This window comes from Ambystoma mexicanum, chromosome 4p (assembly GCF_040938575.1).
Source record: "Ambystoma mexicanum isolate Mex_15411 chromosome 4p, UKY_AmexF1_1, whole genome shotgun sequence".
In the NCBI taxonomy this organism is placed as follows: Eukaryota; Metazoa; Chordata; class Amphibia; order Caudata; family Ambystomatidae; genus Ambystoma; species Ambystoma mexicanum.
In genome coordinates this window covers 111,301,724-111,319,477 of record NC_090927.1, presented here as the reverse complement: position 1 = coordinate 111,319,477, position 17,754 = coordinate 111,301,724, and the positions used below count along the sequence as shown (strand labels likewise).

The 17,754-nt window shown below is 44.6% G+C and overlaps 1 protein-coding gene across 2 annotated transcripts in view; it reads left to right on the top strand.

The window, feature by feature from the left end:
* MPV17 (mitochondrial inner membrane protein MPV17) overlaps positions 1-17,754 on the top strand; it is a 1,213,029-nt gene that overhangs the window by 1,146,312 nt on the left and 48,963 nt on the right. For both annotated transcript variants that reach the window (XM_069605498.1, XM_069605497.1), the window contains exon 8: positions 17,410-17,462. In XM_069605498.1, coding sequence (XP_069461599.1) covers positions 17,410-17,462 — 53 coding nt within the window. The remainder of the gene's footprint in view (positions 1-17,409; positions 17,463-17,754) is intronic.

The window sequence follows — 17,754 nt, the reverse complement described above, 5'->3', positions numbered from 1 at the left end:
CTCTGCAAACGTGTCATCATCTGTGCCGCTTTTTGTACCCGGATTGCCAACAACAACACGCTCTTAGCGAGCTACAATGACTTTCAATGGGGTCTTGTCCAGGAGGGCCTCCAGTGTGTCCCGGGAAACCACCCGTACCCAACTTATAGCTATAGTTGCAGAAGGAAGGCAAGTCACACAAAATATTCTTAAAAACACCCTAGACTCTGCCGAGATGCTGAGTCAGCTGGACACGTCCTTGCATAAGGGACTGTCCTGAAACACCATGCCTGGCTGAAGAACTCGGGTTTAAACCTGAAATTCAAGCCTTCCTCATCAATAAACTGGTGGAGGAGGCCGCCCTTTTTGGTAAGGCTGTCGATGAAGCATTGGAAACTGCAAAGAAGGAGCACGAGACCTTAAAATCACGTATTCATATCATGGCCAAACCCTTCGTCCAGCAAGGAGTATTTAATACACGCCAGCCCATTTGCAGGAAGTCTTTCTCCCACCCCCCTTCAGGACAGTATTGTTCAGGAGGAACCCACTGGTTTTCTGGTCAGGGTACCTCTGGTGGATTTCAGTCCCCAGAACACCTGGGATTTCGGTGAGGGAAAGGCGGAGGAAGGAACTCTGCTTCCAGAGGCTCCCCAGCCTCCATCGCTAAATGACTCAGCAGTACAGGTCCCCTACCATGTTTCGCCAGTCGGGGGACACCTAACATCGTTTAGCCACGCATGGGAGGGGATCTCTTCAGATCAGTGGGTACTCAAGACCAACGCCAATGGGTACTGCATCGAATTCCTCCAACCGCCCTGCTACCATCCACCCAAGAGCAGACGACTGTCAGCCGAGCATCTGCGAATCCTGTTGGAATACGTCCAGCTCCTTCTAGAAAAGGGAGTCATCGAAGTTGTCCCTCATCACCAGGTAAATGAGGGTATTTTTTCAGTATACTTACTTGTACTGCTAAATATCTGAAGGTATCTCACATAGTGAACCACGAGAAACACTTATTCAGGTGGCCAACGAAGGGCTGATCTGCTCAGATCCCAACTCTAGGGGTGAAAGAGTGGGAAAGGCTCACCGGGATGGGGGAGCCCAGGGTTGTACTCGAGGGAATAACCCAAGAGAGACGCAGTATTTTACCAGATACGACGTCCCTGAAGCTTTCTTTGGTTATTCTGCATCCACCTCCCTTCCAACCAAAGAAGCTCCCTTAAGAATATCCTGCCACCGCGACAATTCTAGTAGACCAACTAGGAACCCAGTTAACCTCTAAACCCACTCCCAGAGTCAGTGTTTTCCCGTTTTTCGCCCAAATACTCCCAACCATTCTTTTTCACATCCCTATGATTGTTCTTTCCCAAATACCCAATGAACCTTAACAAAACCCTACCAATCCTGTCCCTTTGATTATCATTTCCTGCATTCCAAACATGCTCAGACAAAGCACTACCTTTCCCACAAACCCCCCTGTTTATTTTCTGACAATAATCCTGGTCATTCCAGTTTATTCCACACACCCTACAAATCTCACTCTTCCGAACATACTCAAACCCCTGGCAAGAGAACTATAATCCCATACAGCACCTCTTTCCCTTCCGACACTGTAGGATATCTGAAAACGCTACCACCTTATTTCTTCTGACATAAAACACAAAGGTTTAACACTAAAGTTGTTAACCTGACACGTCCCGACACAAGGGTCAGGCAATTAACCAGAATCACACACACCTGGCGGCCCTTTCCTTTCCTCACAGGGATAAAAGGTGGAGCCATAGAGCACAGTACGAGCAAGGCAGACAGTACAAGACAGCTATCGAGACCCGGCAGTTCAAAACTAACAAGAAGAGAAACGACCTTCCCCTTTTTGACACACACCCACGAAGCCTCCACAGGAGGAATCGTTAGACCGAGGACAATAGACGGAGTGTGTTGCAGCAGATGATGGCGGTACCCACAGAATGATGCTGCTGATAAGCAGGAGCAAGTGAAGCTCCTGTGACCGTGGTACCGGCCTTGACTCCAGTGAAGAGAAAAACCAAGCGGTTCATCACAGTCAGTGAGTCGAAGGGAGTACCGATAAGAACTGTGCTGTGTTGAATTAAAGTCGGAAAGTGGCAAGTTGAAATAACTTCAAAGAACTGTACATGTGTGAAGGAAAGATCAGTTACAGAGGGAACTGGCACCACGTGGGTGCTAACTCGAGAGAGACTGGCCGATCCCATGTTAAGTAAAACTAGAGATACCAGAAGGCCGTAGGAGAGCCGCCCAAAGAGGTCAAAGTGGTCATACAGGAGGTCTAGCAAAATCCCTGTACAATTGAAAAACTTTGATCTACAAACAGTTAGGAATAAAAAGGGAAGCAAATCCTGCATGGTGAAAGTAAAAGGGAAGTGAATCCTGCCAATGTTGAAAGTACTGAAAAAGCAAGAGTGAACCCTAAAGAGGGATGCCAGAGAAGAGGGGCAAAGTTTAAAGTCCCAAGAAACAGTGTGTTGACAAACGTGAACCCAGCCAAGGGATGTCCACTATGAACTGTTTGAAAAGACATTGAGAAACCAAGGGAAGTGCATCCTGCCAGAGAGAAGAGAAAGCCTTAGTGAACCCAGAGGAGGGAGGCTGAGATTCGAGAAGGGTCTATGCCCGGAAGAGGGGGACTTGGGTGAAGTCATCACACAACGTATATGTGGAAGAGCCAAACAAAAGTAAACCCAGTAGAAAGGTAGTGGCAGTCAAGAGGGGTCCGAGCCTGAATGAAGGAGATCAGGGGTGAAGCTCTCACCCAAAGTTCATTGAGAAAAGAACTGTCATATAATTTGTGGAATACGATTCATGAGGGGTCGGCCTCTGGAAGAGGGGACACCAGGGTGAACCATTATCATCCTAAAGAACTTTCATTTGGTTAAAGGAAATTTTGTTTTTGCTATTTCAATATGTCAGGCCCTCAAAGGCAAGAGAATTTCAAAGGAAATGAGACTTGGCCGTAGACGGCTCTGACAGCTGGAACGGAACAATCGCCTTGTGCTGAGAAAGCTAAAGCATGTGCTGTGCTCCAAGATCCCCCCTTACCCTGTGCTCCAAACGTGGGGAAGGGAGACCCGAGCTACCGCATCCTGACATATTATTCATGAACACTTCTTTCTTTTCTTGAAAACTATCCCAGGGCCTTTATGTACTATTTGTAAGGTTTGGTAATAGGTTTCTTAGTATAGGCCCTTTTTATTTGATACAACTCCACTAGGACTGCCTTATTTTTCATTTGGTGGTCAAGGCTTGCTCCCATCTTAGATTTAGGTTTAGATAGGCTTTTTTCCAACCTGAATATAGTTTAATCAACACCCTTGAACTGTGATCACGTGTGTCTGTCTTTACTGTTGCCACCATGAGTTCCTTACAGTACCCAAAAAGGATCTAACTATGAGCCCTGTTTTAGAAGTATGTCAAACCTCAAAGTTCAGAATGACAACTCTTCAGAAAGTAAGCCCACTGTGGCAGCAGGGAGATTACATTGCCACATTGGACATGAAAGATGCATACTTTGATATTTCAATGTTAACAGAGCATAGAAATTACCTCAGGTTCGTGATAGAGGACACCCACTATCAGTTCAAGGTTCTCCCCTACGGCATTGCCTCTTCCCCAACAGTGTTTACAAAGGTACCTGCGGTAGCGGCTCACCTGCGCAGCTAGTCCATCCCGTGTATCCTTACATAGACGATTAGCTCATAACTGGAGACTCGTACGGAACATGTCTGGGTAATACCCTGAACACAGTCGATCTCCTTTTCAATCTAGGGTGATCTATGAACAAGAAGAAGTCAAGTTTGGTCCCCAGCCAAGTTAAACAGTTTCTGGGGGCCCTGATTCCAACAGAAGACTGTCTTATCTTCCCCTCCAACGAGAGGGTTCAAGATCCCTCTTTATGTGGCCAGTCACCGGGTAACCGTATGCAAAACCATGCGGCTGCTGGGAATGATGGCATCCTGCTTCTTCCTAGTTCCACACGCCCATCTCTGCATGCGCGCCATGCAGGTGTGGCTCTCCAGCCAATAGTGTCAGGCTAGCTGCCAATGGGATGATCTAGTGGTTGTCTCAACAGCCCTTGTTCAGTCTCTGCAGTGGTGGTCTAAGGAAACACTTCTGCAGGGGAAACCCTTTACCACCCCCACAGTAGAGGCCACTCTCACCATGGACGCGCCTCTGTCGGGTGTGAAGCTCACCTCCTTCAACAGACAGTGGATGCAGTGTGGTCCCCATCACTGGTATCCAATCACATCAACCTGTTGGAACTACTTGCAGTATTCAAAGCCCTAAAGGCCTTCTACCACATCTTTAGGGGAGGTTACACCACTGCCATGTACTATCTGAACAAATAGAGGGGCACTCACTCTCTACGGCTCTGCAAACTGTCCCAGAACATTTGGAAATGGGCACTCAAACATACCATGTTCCTACTATCACAACATGTTCCAGGGGGACACAATATTCTGGCAGACATGCTCAGCGGGGACTTGTACCTACCCGCGGAACATGAGTGACAGACCGAGTAGTGGTAACGCTTTTTGTGCTGGCGAGGCCCATAGTCCTTTATCCAACACACCTTTTAGACTCAGGACTTTTTTAATTCCCTAAAGGTCCACTTTGCCGCCCTGCGTATACCACATCTCAGAGCAAGGTTTCATGGTGACAGAGTCCTGTGGTTAACCCCTTAATGGAAGGGGTAAAGAGACTTCACCCGCCTATTTCCAACCCAACTCCCTGATGGGACTTGAATGTTGTTCTCACAAGGTTAATGGCTCCTCCGTTTGAACCAATGCATAAGACTAGGTCTTAAGGCCTTCACCTACCAGACCGTCTTCTTGCTGGCCATTATCTGTATGAGAAGAGTTAGCAAACTACAAGCTCTCTCGGTTCAGGACACGTTTGTGACTATTCACAAAGATACAGTGGTTTTGTGCACACACCCACGTTTTGTGCCCAAATTCCTCTCGAAGTTTCATGTGAACCAATCTATCGAACTTCCTACTTTCTTTCAGAACCCCACTAACTCAGCTTAAAGAAGCCTCCATACAGCGGATGTTAGGAGGGCGTTAGTATACTACCGAATTACGACAGCCGAAAATGCAGACTTTTCTTTTTAAACCCCCTTTGCACCACATACATATGCAGGCGAGACCCCCTGCAGTCCCCCATATTACCATTATATCACACACCCCCACATATATATGTGGTGTAAGGGGGGTTTAAAAAAAGAAAAGTCAGCATTTTTGACCGTCGTAATTGTGAGGGTGACATTTTGGGCCATTACCTCTCCAAATCAACTGTTGCCAAATGGATTGTTAAATGCATCACACTGTGTTACTCTCTGGCCAAGAGACACATTCTACTTGAAGCACAGGTGCTACTACACACTTTATTGCAAATATTCCTCTTGATTCTGTTTGCAAAGCAGCTACCTGGAGTCCTGTTCACACTTTCACTCAGCATTACTGCTTAGACACATACTCTTAAGTCTGATTCTCAGGTGGGACAGGCAGTGCTAAGGCATCTCTTTGCTACTGTTCCTTCACACATCCCACCACCATCCCCTGGTACTGCTCGCTAGTCTATGCACAGCATGTGATTCTAAGCAGATTCTCAAGCACCGTAATCGTATGTCCAATGCTTGTATCTGCTTAGATTCACATGCGCCCACCCTGCCTCCCCTCCTTGAGTATAAGGAATATAGACATCTTGCACCTTCTTTCTTCTGTACTCACTCACTCACTTTGTAAGGCTCCCTCACAGCAGAACAAAAACAACCAATGGGACCTCTGCACGTGAAGGATTTTGGGTACACTACATGTCACGTTAGGGATACTGTTACAGTCACGCCATGGTCGATGTCCCTTTTCGATCTTTGGAAAAAAGATGCAATACGCCGCGATCACCACTAGATGTCGGACTATATGCACAGCATGTGAATCTAAGCAGATACATTCATCAGAAAAATTATTACGGTGAGTAATGTATGTCATTCTAGTCCTTCTTAAGAACACTGGCAACCTCAGTTTAATGTACTACAACTACCATTATCTGACTCACTCAGCCGAGCACACTCTGGATGTGTTCATCTCAGCTGACCTCTCTCTCTCTAACCCACGCAGCACACCTCTCTCTTCGTCTGATCATTCTTTCCTCTCATCTGAAGCTCCTGGGCTCTCCATCTAAATGAAGTGTGTGTCCGTAGCCGCCTTTGCGGCCTCTTTTATTTCCCTCTCCCTCACCCCTGCTGTTGACTGTCACTCTGATTCTTCCATTGCTAAACTTCACCTTTCCATCTACAATACTCTTGACACCCTTGCCCCTGCCAGGAGGATCCGCAAAAAGCCTGCCTCCAAGTGCAACAGTAGGTACGACTCTGACCTAGCCTCGCTGAAAAGCAAGTGCAGAGTTGCAGAACGGAAGTGGTTGGCTTCTCACACATCCTCTGACAAACTGGCCTACCGCCTGCTCCAAAGGCATTACAGACTCTCCATCCGGTCCAAGAAGCAGGTCCATAACCAAACCCACATCTCTGGGGCCACCAACAACACAACTGAACTTTTCAAAATCTGTAAGGAACTTGCCAATCCTACTGCAGTCTCTACTTCTCCTCTTCCTTCCCTCTGCATGGCTCTGGCATCCCACTTCACTACCAAACACAGGGCATCCTGCCCTCACTCTCCTCCACTCCCCTCAGTACTCCACCTGCACTCCTGCTCGCCTCCCTCTCACCCATAGCACTGGATAAGGTCCCTAAGACTGTTTGCTCTATGGAAGTCTACTCCAAACAGGTGTTTTGCTGCTCCTCTAAAACCATGAAGGAAAATGTGCAATAACTCCTTTGCCACTGACTCCTTCCCATTACTTCTCAAACACTCCACTGTGTACCCCCTCTTAAGAAAAGCATCTGAGGACCCTTCATGCCTGGCTAACTACTGCCCTATCTCCAACACCCCTTTCCTGGGCAAACTCTTGGAGAAGCTGGCCATCTCCCAATGAATCCAGCACACTGAATCTGGAGGCTGTCTCCACGACCACCAGTCTGGCTTCCGGGCTGCCAGAGACACGGAAACTGCTCTCCTGAACACCCGTGAAGACTTGCTGTCTAATCTTGACTCCAACTCACCCTCTGTTCTCATCCTCCTTGATCTGTCCTCTGCCTTCAACCCTGTCAATCATGCCATCCTCCTAAATCGACTCTATGATACTGTGGGACTCATGGGCCAGGCATTGGCTTGGCTGACCTCTTTCCTTTCGAATCGACCCTTCGAGGTTCAAATTGACCCTTTTCTCTCCTCTACCTCACTCTCTTCTTGCGGCATCCCTCAGTGCTCTATCCTCTCCCCATGGCTTTTTAACATTTACCTTGTCCCTCTTGCTCACCTGATTTCTACCTCCTCTTCTCCCTACGCTCTGGCCGGCCTCCTTTGTTCCCCTCCCCTCACCCTCTTGTGAGGCAAAAAAACTGTCGACTCATCTCTCTCCTTCTCACCTCATATAGCTGCCCTGCCAAGGAGGCTCACTTTCAGCTTCACCTCCTTAGAGGCATTCTCCCTTTTCTCACCTTTCCCCAGAAACTCAATGTTTCTAGAGCCTGGTTCTTTCCAGGCAGGACTACTGCAACAGCCTCTTCCTCAATCTGCCTCTTTCCTCCATCCGCCTTCTTCAACTAATCCAGAACAGGACTGCATGACTTATCCTTGGCCTCAAGCCCCGGGACTGCATCTCTCCAGCCCGAAAATCTCTTCACTGGCTCCCGGTGGCTGCAAGGATCAAATTCAAGGCCCTCTGCATCATCCACAATGCTTTTTGGGGCCTGGGACCACGCTACATCAAACTTTCTCTCCCTAAATACCTCCCTGTTAGAGTCCTTCGGTCCTCTAGCTCAAACTCTCTGCAGGTCAGATGTTTCTCCAAGTAGAGAGTGAGGGGGAGATCTCTCTCTTCGGCAGGAGCCTTCCTCTGGAATGGCCTCTCCACCCCTCTCAGACTTGAGCCGGATTGCCTTACATTCCAGAAGCTTGTCAAGACCTTACTTTTCTCCTCCTCCTTCCCTCTCCCCTTCTTCCCTCTCCCCTTCCTTGCTAACTCCCCTTGCTTCCGTGACTGGCTTCCTGGTCCCTTCTGAGTCATACAGGGGCCAGGTCCTCCCTCGACCAGTCTGCCCCAGTAGGCCCTTACCAGCACTTGCCTTTGGGCCCCCTCCCTGACTAGATCACTGAGTCTGGTTCACCCCCCTCCTCGCACTTGACCCTTATCCCCTCCCAAGTGCACTTGCCCTCCTGCCTCCCCTTAGCACTTAACCTATCCCCTGGTGCCCCCTCCTTCCTTCATTCCTTCATTCCCCCTCCCCCTCACCTCCACTCTTCCAATACCCACCCCACTGCACTTCCTGTTTTTGTTGCACTTGCCCGATCCGAATGTCAAAAGTCCTAGTAGGACAGTTTATTGTTATTATCCCCTCCCCTTAGTCTTGTTTGCAATAAATAAAATTAAAATAAAATACTTAAATAAAAAAAAGAAAGTAAGAAAGATACTTAGCACAGTGGATGGTGTAGCAGGCAGAGAACTGGCAGACTAGGTGAACTATTGTAGTTTGTGAAAATCTCACTTTCAGGGTAGCTTATATAAAGCAACAGGGTGATTAGATAGTATGCCAAAGAGTTTAGGATCAGCTCATAGGTTGGGCAATAGTTACACAGATGTGCTCATGAGTTGAGCACCAGTTACACAGATGAATGCAAACAGAAAGTCACAGACCTAGGTTTCCATCAAAAGCATTTGGCTATGTGATCATGTACATTCTCAAAAGGGTTCACTCGTCAATATGATACACCTTCCCCAAAAAACTGAAATATAGTTGGCACTATGAGATTCAAATACACTAACCTAAATTGTACTGAAAAAAATGGAGACAATACAGTATTATACAGTAGAACTACTGTAAATATGCATTATGTAACAACTATTTATTTTAGGAATGGCATTTCAGGACTTTTAAAAATGTAAAGTTGACACATACTAAACTTTGCCAAACAGAATATAGTTAGCTTTGATTACTTCTGCTTTGCAATTACTTGAAATAGAACTTTTCTTGGCTAGCGCTCCTAGACAGGCGTTTGGCACCTTTTAAGAGTGGAAGAGATGATTACTGCGGGATTCTTTCTCCATTAACCCCTTTGAACTTGCTGTGAACAAAGAAAGGAGAGTGGTGTGAGTGCCAACTGCAAGCGAGTAATACAGGTGTGAGCTGTGTTTTCATTGACCAGGGTAATTTAAATCACTAGCTGTGCTACACAAGTGTACATTTAATTAACAAGCCTACAGAATTATACAGCAAATTGCTATGCAACACTGCTTATTTTATGCCTTGACTGTAGTAACATCATCAAAGGATAGCTTTGTTGTAACAGCTACGATGCTTAATAAACATGTTTTGTAAATACATTTCAACTCCATAACTAGTAGTGTTTTATATGTGGACATCAGTGGTTTAAATAGGCACAATTCTGGTAGTTCTGTGATTCAGAAAAGCAGATATTTGAAACTCTTACTTGCATGCCAAAACTCACTTGAATCTGTGTGAAATAAATGTTTTCTGAAAGTCAACATTCTCCCCTTTGCACATATATATTTGTACTGTCGTTATTATTTATTCCTGAAGAGTTGTGGACAATTCTAAGTACTAAGTGCTTTTTTGGTTTAAAATCACCTCCTTTTTTTTTTTTTTTTTTTTTTTTTTTTTTGCAATTTAAATTTTTATTTTCACATTAAGCAAACATAAATAAATGAACAGCAGTCCATGAAATTCACACATATCAACCAAGTGAAAGCAAAGTAATCAATTCGCCATAAACAATCCAAACATATAAACATCAAAAATAGAACAAGAAGGAAGAAAGGAAAAGAAGAAAAAGAAAAAGAAAAGGAAGAAAGAGAATAAGAGCGTAGGAGTAGAAGACATAAACCAAAAATTTCAATGCAAAATACTATACCTCAGACAAAAGGGCATTACAAAAACCATCACACAAACTATAGGTATTATACAGATTATGAGTGTTCAAGGGTAAGTACATAATACCCCAGATCAAAGATCAGGTTTATCCATATGCATCAAGAAAGCAGCTCCAAATGTCCCAAAATTTTTCAATGTCACCAGTGAGTTTGTAAATGGCTTTTTCATATGTTGAAACAGTAAGTAGCTCCTCCACCCAGTCATCAATGTTAAATGAAGTACTTGATTTCCATGACCTCAATATGAATTTTTTAGCAACCATGCATGCACGAAGCAACCAAACTCTCTTACCAAAGTCAATTTCCTCCAGAGAAGAGTCATCACCCAAAATCAGTAATGAAGCATTCATGGGGATTGTGACATCTAAGACCAGACTCAACCTCTCGCGAACCTTATCCCAGAATTGCATCGTCTTGGGACAGGACCAAATCAAATGACTCAGAGATCCTCTCGAACATTTACACTTCCAGCAAAGATTGTTGTCTAAAAGTCGTCTCCTGAATAGTTTCTCCGGCGTCCAATAGGCCCTGAACAACAACTTAGTTTGAGAAGCTCTGAGGGACCAATCCAAACTTACCAAACGAGTGTTTTCACAGCACCTCCGCCAACATCTGAAGTTAACATCTTCCCCCAATTCCTCCGCCCAAATTGCAGGCAATCTCGGATCACCCTTCCGAGTAGCTTTTATAATTCCATACATGGTAGAAGCAGGGTGTGAGGCATTCAAGCATACAGATAGAGCTGTCCAAGCAGGACTTTGACCAGTCAATTGTGGCATCTCAACACAAGCTGAAATAATAATCTTCAGTTTCCTATATTCAGCAAACGAGCATTCTGACATGTCATACATCTGGCCAAGCTGAGCGTACATCAACCAGTTGTCCCCCTCAAACAAATCTCCAATATATTTGATGCCAGCCACAAACCATTCCACCCAAAACAGAGGTTTACCCTGATATTTCAAGGCTGGATTATTCCATATGGAGGCATCTGGGTGTAAATATGGGTCAGCACTCACACGATTCGAGAGCTCACACCAGCAGTCTCGCAAGAATGAAGTAAGAGAGCTGACTTTTTTTGATTTGTTCTTCTGAGTAGTCAGCAACGCTTTCGGGTCCAATTGGGAAACAGCACTGCATTCCCAGGATAAGAGGTCAGAATGTTCAGACTGTACATCTCCAGAGTCAATAACTCTGCACAAATGACGAGTGGAAAACGACAAATGGTAGTCTGAGAAATTAGGCAAGTTCATTCCACCCAATTTCAATGGGAGTTGAAGCTTCCAAATTGCGAGCCTCGGAGGTTTCCCATTCCAAATAAAGTTCTGCATAATCCTATTGATCTCTTTAAAGATGTTTCCAGGTATCTTAATTGGGAGCATGCTTAACAAATAATTTATCCGAGGTGCCAGGTTCATTTTCAAACAGTTGATTCTGCCCCAGGTCGACAATTTCAAAAGACTCCACCTTACCAAATCCGATCTAAGAATCGGAAGGATCCAAGAAAAATTAATGGCTGGCAACTTCACTATATCCGCTCCAATCCATATTCCAAGATACTTCAACTTTTCAGCACACCACCTGAATTGAAACTGAACACATGTATGTCTTTGACACAACCCATTGACAGGCAGGATCTCTGATTTGCTCCAATTAATCTTATATCCTGACACCAAGGAAAAGGATTGAATATCTTGCATTAAATACGAAATGCCAACAGCTGGGTCTTGCAGGGCAATCAGCAAATCGTCAGCATACAACCAAACCAAATTATCCCGACCATTTCCAATAACAGGTAGAAGACGTACGTCTGCCCGCAAGCTCACTGCAAGTGGTTCCATAGATAAAATAAATAAGAGAGGTGAAAGAGGGCAACCCTGCCTTGTACCACGATGAAGCTCAAATGGATCAGAGATAAGTCCATTCGTCAGCACACTTGCAGAGGTATTATTGTATAACAGTTTAACCCAACGCTGGAAATCGTGTCCAAAGTTCATTTTCCCCAAGCATGCGAACAAAAAGTTCCATTCAACACGATCAAATGCCTTTTCAGCATCTAGGGAGATGACCGCACTGGCAACTGGTTGACTATGGCCCTTCTCAATTGTCAATAGCAGGCGTCTCATGTTATCCGCCACTGCCCTACCAGAGACAAAACCTACCTGGTTCTCATGCACCAGAGTCGAAATGACCTTATTCAGGCGAGCAGCCAGGATTTTGGCCAATATTTTGCAGTCACAGTTGATCAGACTGATCGGCCGATAATTCTCGCACCTTGTAGCAGATCTGTCTTTCTTTCTCAGCACCGTAATCAATGCATGTCTCATTGTATCTGGTAGGGAACCAGACTCAAAGGCATCATTAAGAACATCACACAGAAGCTGTAGTGCGGAATCAGGGAGGGCTTTATAAAATTCATTAGGGAGACCATCAGTGCCAGGTGATTTACCCACTGACATTCTTGAAATTACATGTTGAACATCATCCATTTCCACTTTTCCTTCCAAACCTGCTGCCTCATCCGCCGTCAGACGAGAGAGAACATGAGAATCAAGGAAGCTGTCAATATCTCCATCTGCACAGGATAGTTCAGAGGTGTAAAGTTTTTCATAGAAGCCACGGAATGAATTGTTAATAGACTTTTGCTGTGTCTCCGATGAGTTATCAAGACCTCTGATTGCGGCAATGAAGCGATCGCTGTCAGCCACCTTCAGCCGATGTGCCAGTAACTTCCCCGCTTTCTCACCATTCTCAAAATAGTTAATCTTTTGTCTAAACAGTGCATATTCAACCTGGCTTGAAATGAGCTTATTTAGTTCATATTTAGTTTTTCGCAGTTCATTTTTTGTATTTTCATCTTTGCTTTCTGCAAACAGAACATCTAGGCACTTCGCTTCAGAAGAGAGTCTCTGAATTTCTTTAGTTCTCAATTTTTTGTCCTTGCCAGTTTTAGAAATCAGCACCCCTCTAACAAAACATTTCAGTGCTTCCCAGACTGTTGATATTCGAACATCGGCAGTTCTATTAATTTGGATGAAGTTGTCAATTTCCTCTGCCACCTCTTGCCTAATCTGGTCATTTTTCAGTATATAAGATTTCATTCTCCACCTCGGTGATTTAATCAGAGAGTACTGTAAGGACAATTGCAACGAAACAGGTGCGTGATCCGACAGGGCAATAAGTCCAATAGATGAATTATAGCAACTTGAAGTCACCCGACCAGAGGTCAGAAAGAAGTCAATTCTAGAATATGTGTCATGACACTGTGAATGAAAGCTATAATCTCTGTCCGACGGGTGTTCCAGCCTCCAGATGTCAGCCAAGTTGCACTCCCTCATTAAATTCTCCAAGGAACGTCTACACCTGTGCGGGGTTCTAGTACAATCCCCATTTGATCGATCTAAAGCAGAGTCCAAGACCTGATTAAAATCACCTCCAACTACGATCGAGTCCATATTAAAACCTTGAAGCATTTGAGCCACTTCATGAAAAAAGATCGGATCATCCAAATTTGGTGCATATAGATTGCATAGCAGAATGTCCACACCTTGAACCCTCACCAGAACACAAATAATCCGTCCTTCTTTGTCTCCTTTGCTTGTGATGACTGATATAGGCAGATTCTTTCGGATAAGAATAGAAACTCCTCTTCTGCTAGATGAGTAATTCGAGAAGTAAGTATCCCCTACCCATCCTCTTTTCAATTTTTCAGCTTCAGGGTCTTCCAAATGCGTCTCCTGGAGGAATGCAATGTCACAAGAGCTTGAACGCAGGTGTGATAGAATTTTAGTCCTTTTCACCACATTGTTGAGTCCATTAACATTCCACGAGACAATATTTAGATGATCCACAATTTTAGTACCCATGGCACAATTCAAGTTACGAGACATGTTATAGCATATGCAATTACAGTCAAAGAACAGACTAGGAAGATAGAACAGAAAAAAGAAAAGAAAGGGAAGATAAAAGGTTAAGCACATGCCCAGAAGGGGCAGTAAACCACTAGAATATACTAACAACGGTAACAAGTAGATGGCACACTGTACAGGTACAGCAGCAAGGTAACTAAAGGTATAATGTCGCAAAACACCAAACTTTCAGTAAATTCCAAATATGTCTTTTGTGCATAGTAGCTTTCCTGCCATATAGTTCTGTTGGGGTTGACTTGGACTCTTTATTCTGTTGCTGACTGTAGTGGCCATGCTGTAATAATTTGTGGGAGGGGTTAGTCAGAGGATTGGTAATGGTTTATGCTCTGCTTCTTTACTATGGTTGGGTTGTCCATGTTGTACACGGACATTGTGTTGTTATGGTTTTTTATACATTGTGTAGGAATTTTGGGTGGGGGGTGGGGACTTGGGTTTAAAATCACCTCCTTAATGCTTGCAATCAATGATTAAAATCTGTTTGGACCTGGGGGCTCTTATTATTTGTTCAGATGGCTTTCAAGTGAGTTGTATAATAGGAAAGACTCAAATTAGCATCTGTTAATTGTAGAAAAGGGATGGAAAGCATACATTTAAATGCCATTCCCAGGACTGGGCTTTGTAAACCTGGCCGCTGTTCAGTGATCAGCCACTGAAGATGTCTAGATATAGATCCTGGCACATTCAGGCACCACAATGGTTTTGAATTTTTTTGCGTGTAAAGTGGAGTTTTACCAGGCATCTGGTTTGGGATTAGATAAGGAGACCTCATACACTTTGTTAAAGGCTGCACGGTTTTGGAATCCTGGTCCTGGCAACAGCACATCCCACTGTTGTTTCACCTACCTGGAATCCCCACACTTAAGCATTCCAAAGTTTCTTTTATGTTGAATTAACGTAGATGTTTCTGTTTGATGAAGAGACTGCTTGTTTCCATTTTGCGAGAGAGATAAAATAGTTTGGGGTGGCCTGCTAAAGTAGGGGAAAACACGGCTTGTTAATATCATTGTCAGATGAATGTAAACTAATGTGCATCTATTTAATGATCAGTGCATACTTATAAACTTGGCATTCTTTAATAGCCACTAGGGTGATCACATGTGTAGAAACATGAACATGTTAGGGCTAGTGTCGGAAATAGAATTCTGAATCATTAAACATGGCCATCTTTAAAAAGCATTTACCGTACAACATGTCATTCTGAGGCTGTTGCCTTCATATGAATGCCACCTTACGGTGGAGTATCGTTTTGATAACTGTATATACGCAGAAAGTAATAGTTTTATGTATGTATTGCCCTAACACTGATAGTATGAACACTCTAAAATTGTGTGAACGGGGCCGTGCCCAATAGAGCAGTGGATGCATTGTCACACTAGTGCCATTCTCCAAACTGGAAACATACTAGGATTGTAAAATGAGAACATGCCTGGCCTGTTGCACACTGGGAATACACAAGGGTTGCCAGCCAAGCTAGGAGTATCCTCGTGCTGTACAAACTGAGCAACCGCAGAATATACTGGTTTGTCTAACTGGAGTATAATGTGGTTGTAACACTGGAAATACAATGGGATTGTGCAGACTGGGAATAGTGTGTTGTTGTCAAACTGGGAGTTTATTCCCGTCGTCAAATATATTGGGATTGCCCAAACAGGAAAATGCTGGTGTTGGATAAACTGAGGCTATGCTCCGATTGTCAACCTGGGAGTATTCTAGGAGTATGCTTAATCGGATTGTCACAGTCAGAACACGCCATGCACATTGAAATATCATTGGGTCGTCAATCTGGGTGAACCCTGGGATTGCCAATCTGGGCTATCCTGGGACTATGAAACCTGGCACTACACTGTGGCTGCCGGAAGATTGCGTCTAGGGTTACTTTTATGGGTATGACGTCCTTTCAGCGACATCCGTTTTCCTGACGGGTGGTTTTAAGAAGAATGTTTGGCGAAAAAAAACTCTGGAATGTTTGGGGTGCGGAAAAGTGCATATAAAGGTTTCGGGTGGTCGGTAATATAAAAAATAGGTAGAGGACGGAGTGGGAGGGTGGGTAGAACCCCCCCAAAAAAACGATTTCGATGAGATTTTTCAGCAAAAACTCTTCGCAGAAACACCCGTCGTAAAAACGGAAAAACGGGTGTCGATGAAATGACATAGAGCCCTTTTATGCTAGGTATAAATTAGTGATTGAAGCATGTGCACAGTTCCCAGATTTTCCAGTTGGCATAACTTATTGATTTTATTTTTATTCAGGCATTTGAATGCGTTTACTAGAGTGTTAGAGCTGCTGTGTGAACCCCAGATGAATTGTGTTTCTTCACTGCCACTGCCACTAAAATTCATCCAGTCACTGCTCCAGCATTATGACCAGTGCACATTTACAACCAGTAAGGCAAGTCATTTAAATATGCCCCAAAAGAGGTGGCCAGAGGGGAAGCTCTGTCGCAGGCCCCGCCCAGCCCAGCTCTGGCTGCTATTGGCTTGAAGATAGACTGGGGTGCACTGTGATTCGCAGTCCAGACCATCCCATCCAGTCCACTCCATCTAGCCTGCATGGCTATAGCTGTAACCTGTATGCCCTTACAGGCTCTAGACCACCATGGGGGGCATTCACCTCCCTTCCTTCTGGCAACTTCAGTACCAGCTAGAAGCTGCTAAGGGTGGGCCGCTAAGGCTTGGTGTAAGTGGCTAAACTAATGGAAAACAGCTATGATGTGCTACCAGTGTATAATGGACACTGGCAATAACCTGCTGCAGTGAAGGACATCATGTCATCTGAGAACTGGGCACAATGTGACCTGGTTATTATGTACTTATTGAAACATTGCCATATTGCAAACTGGAGATGATGTGTTGCCTGGGTTATAATCTGCACATGCATAAACATAAGAGGAAAATACGATTTATTCATCAAACTGTTTGGTGCATTATAGCTGCATTGTCTCTTTGGTTTGTGTACAGCACTTTATACTTGGGGTGAGCGTGTTTTCTAACATTTGCCAGTTAATTGCAGAAGATTATTATTTGTCCAAAATCCCAAAATCTGGTGACATGTAAAAGTCTGGATAAAAGCTCTGATTGCGTGTGTTGACGTACAGCCAATCTGTGGCAGAGAAGGAAACTGGCGTGACTTGCCCACCATCATAGTTTATGCAAGTGAGGAGGCCTGGCCAGGATTCGAACTCAAGCCCACTGCATGGAAGGATGACCATGTAGTCACTCCTCCACATCTGCTCGATCACCGCGTGCTTGCCTTGACCAGAAAGCAGCATCATCTGTGGTGGGAAAGCCTGGCTAAACGATCATAGTGCCTGATTATTCAAAACAAGTTCTCGTGTTGTAAAATGCAGAGCAGCTGCCTTTACCTGCAGACAATGCACGTTATTAGTAAGTAGTAAGGAAGCAGTTGTTTTTCCTCAGATCTAATAATGCTTTCCCTTAATTGTGTTTTTTCTTGTAGATATGGCCCGCAGCACAGATACTGAATTTTTACTTCGTACCTCTCCATCACAGGTAAGGCGATAATCATATTGTATTCTTTTCAAGAGAACGATAACATATTTTTGGATTATTTTTGTGGTTTTCGTAAAGTGCCAGGCCTTTTGGGAGGGAATGAGGGTGTGACCAGGGCAGAGGTTGTCGTTGGCCGAGTTGTGGCAAGAGTGGCCTCACGTTGCTGAGGCGTGAGTTTGCCTCATGCTTCTGTGGCAGCAGTTGCCACTTATGGATGAGGATTTCAGATGCCTCTGGTTTTGGTGTGGGAGGAGTTGGCTTTTCAACCAATACCTGGCAACTCTCGTCTACT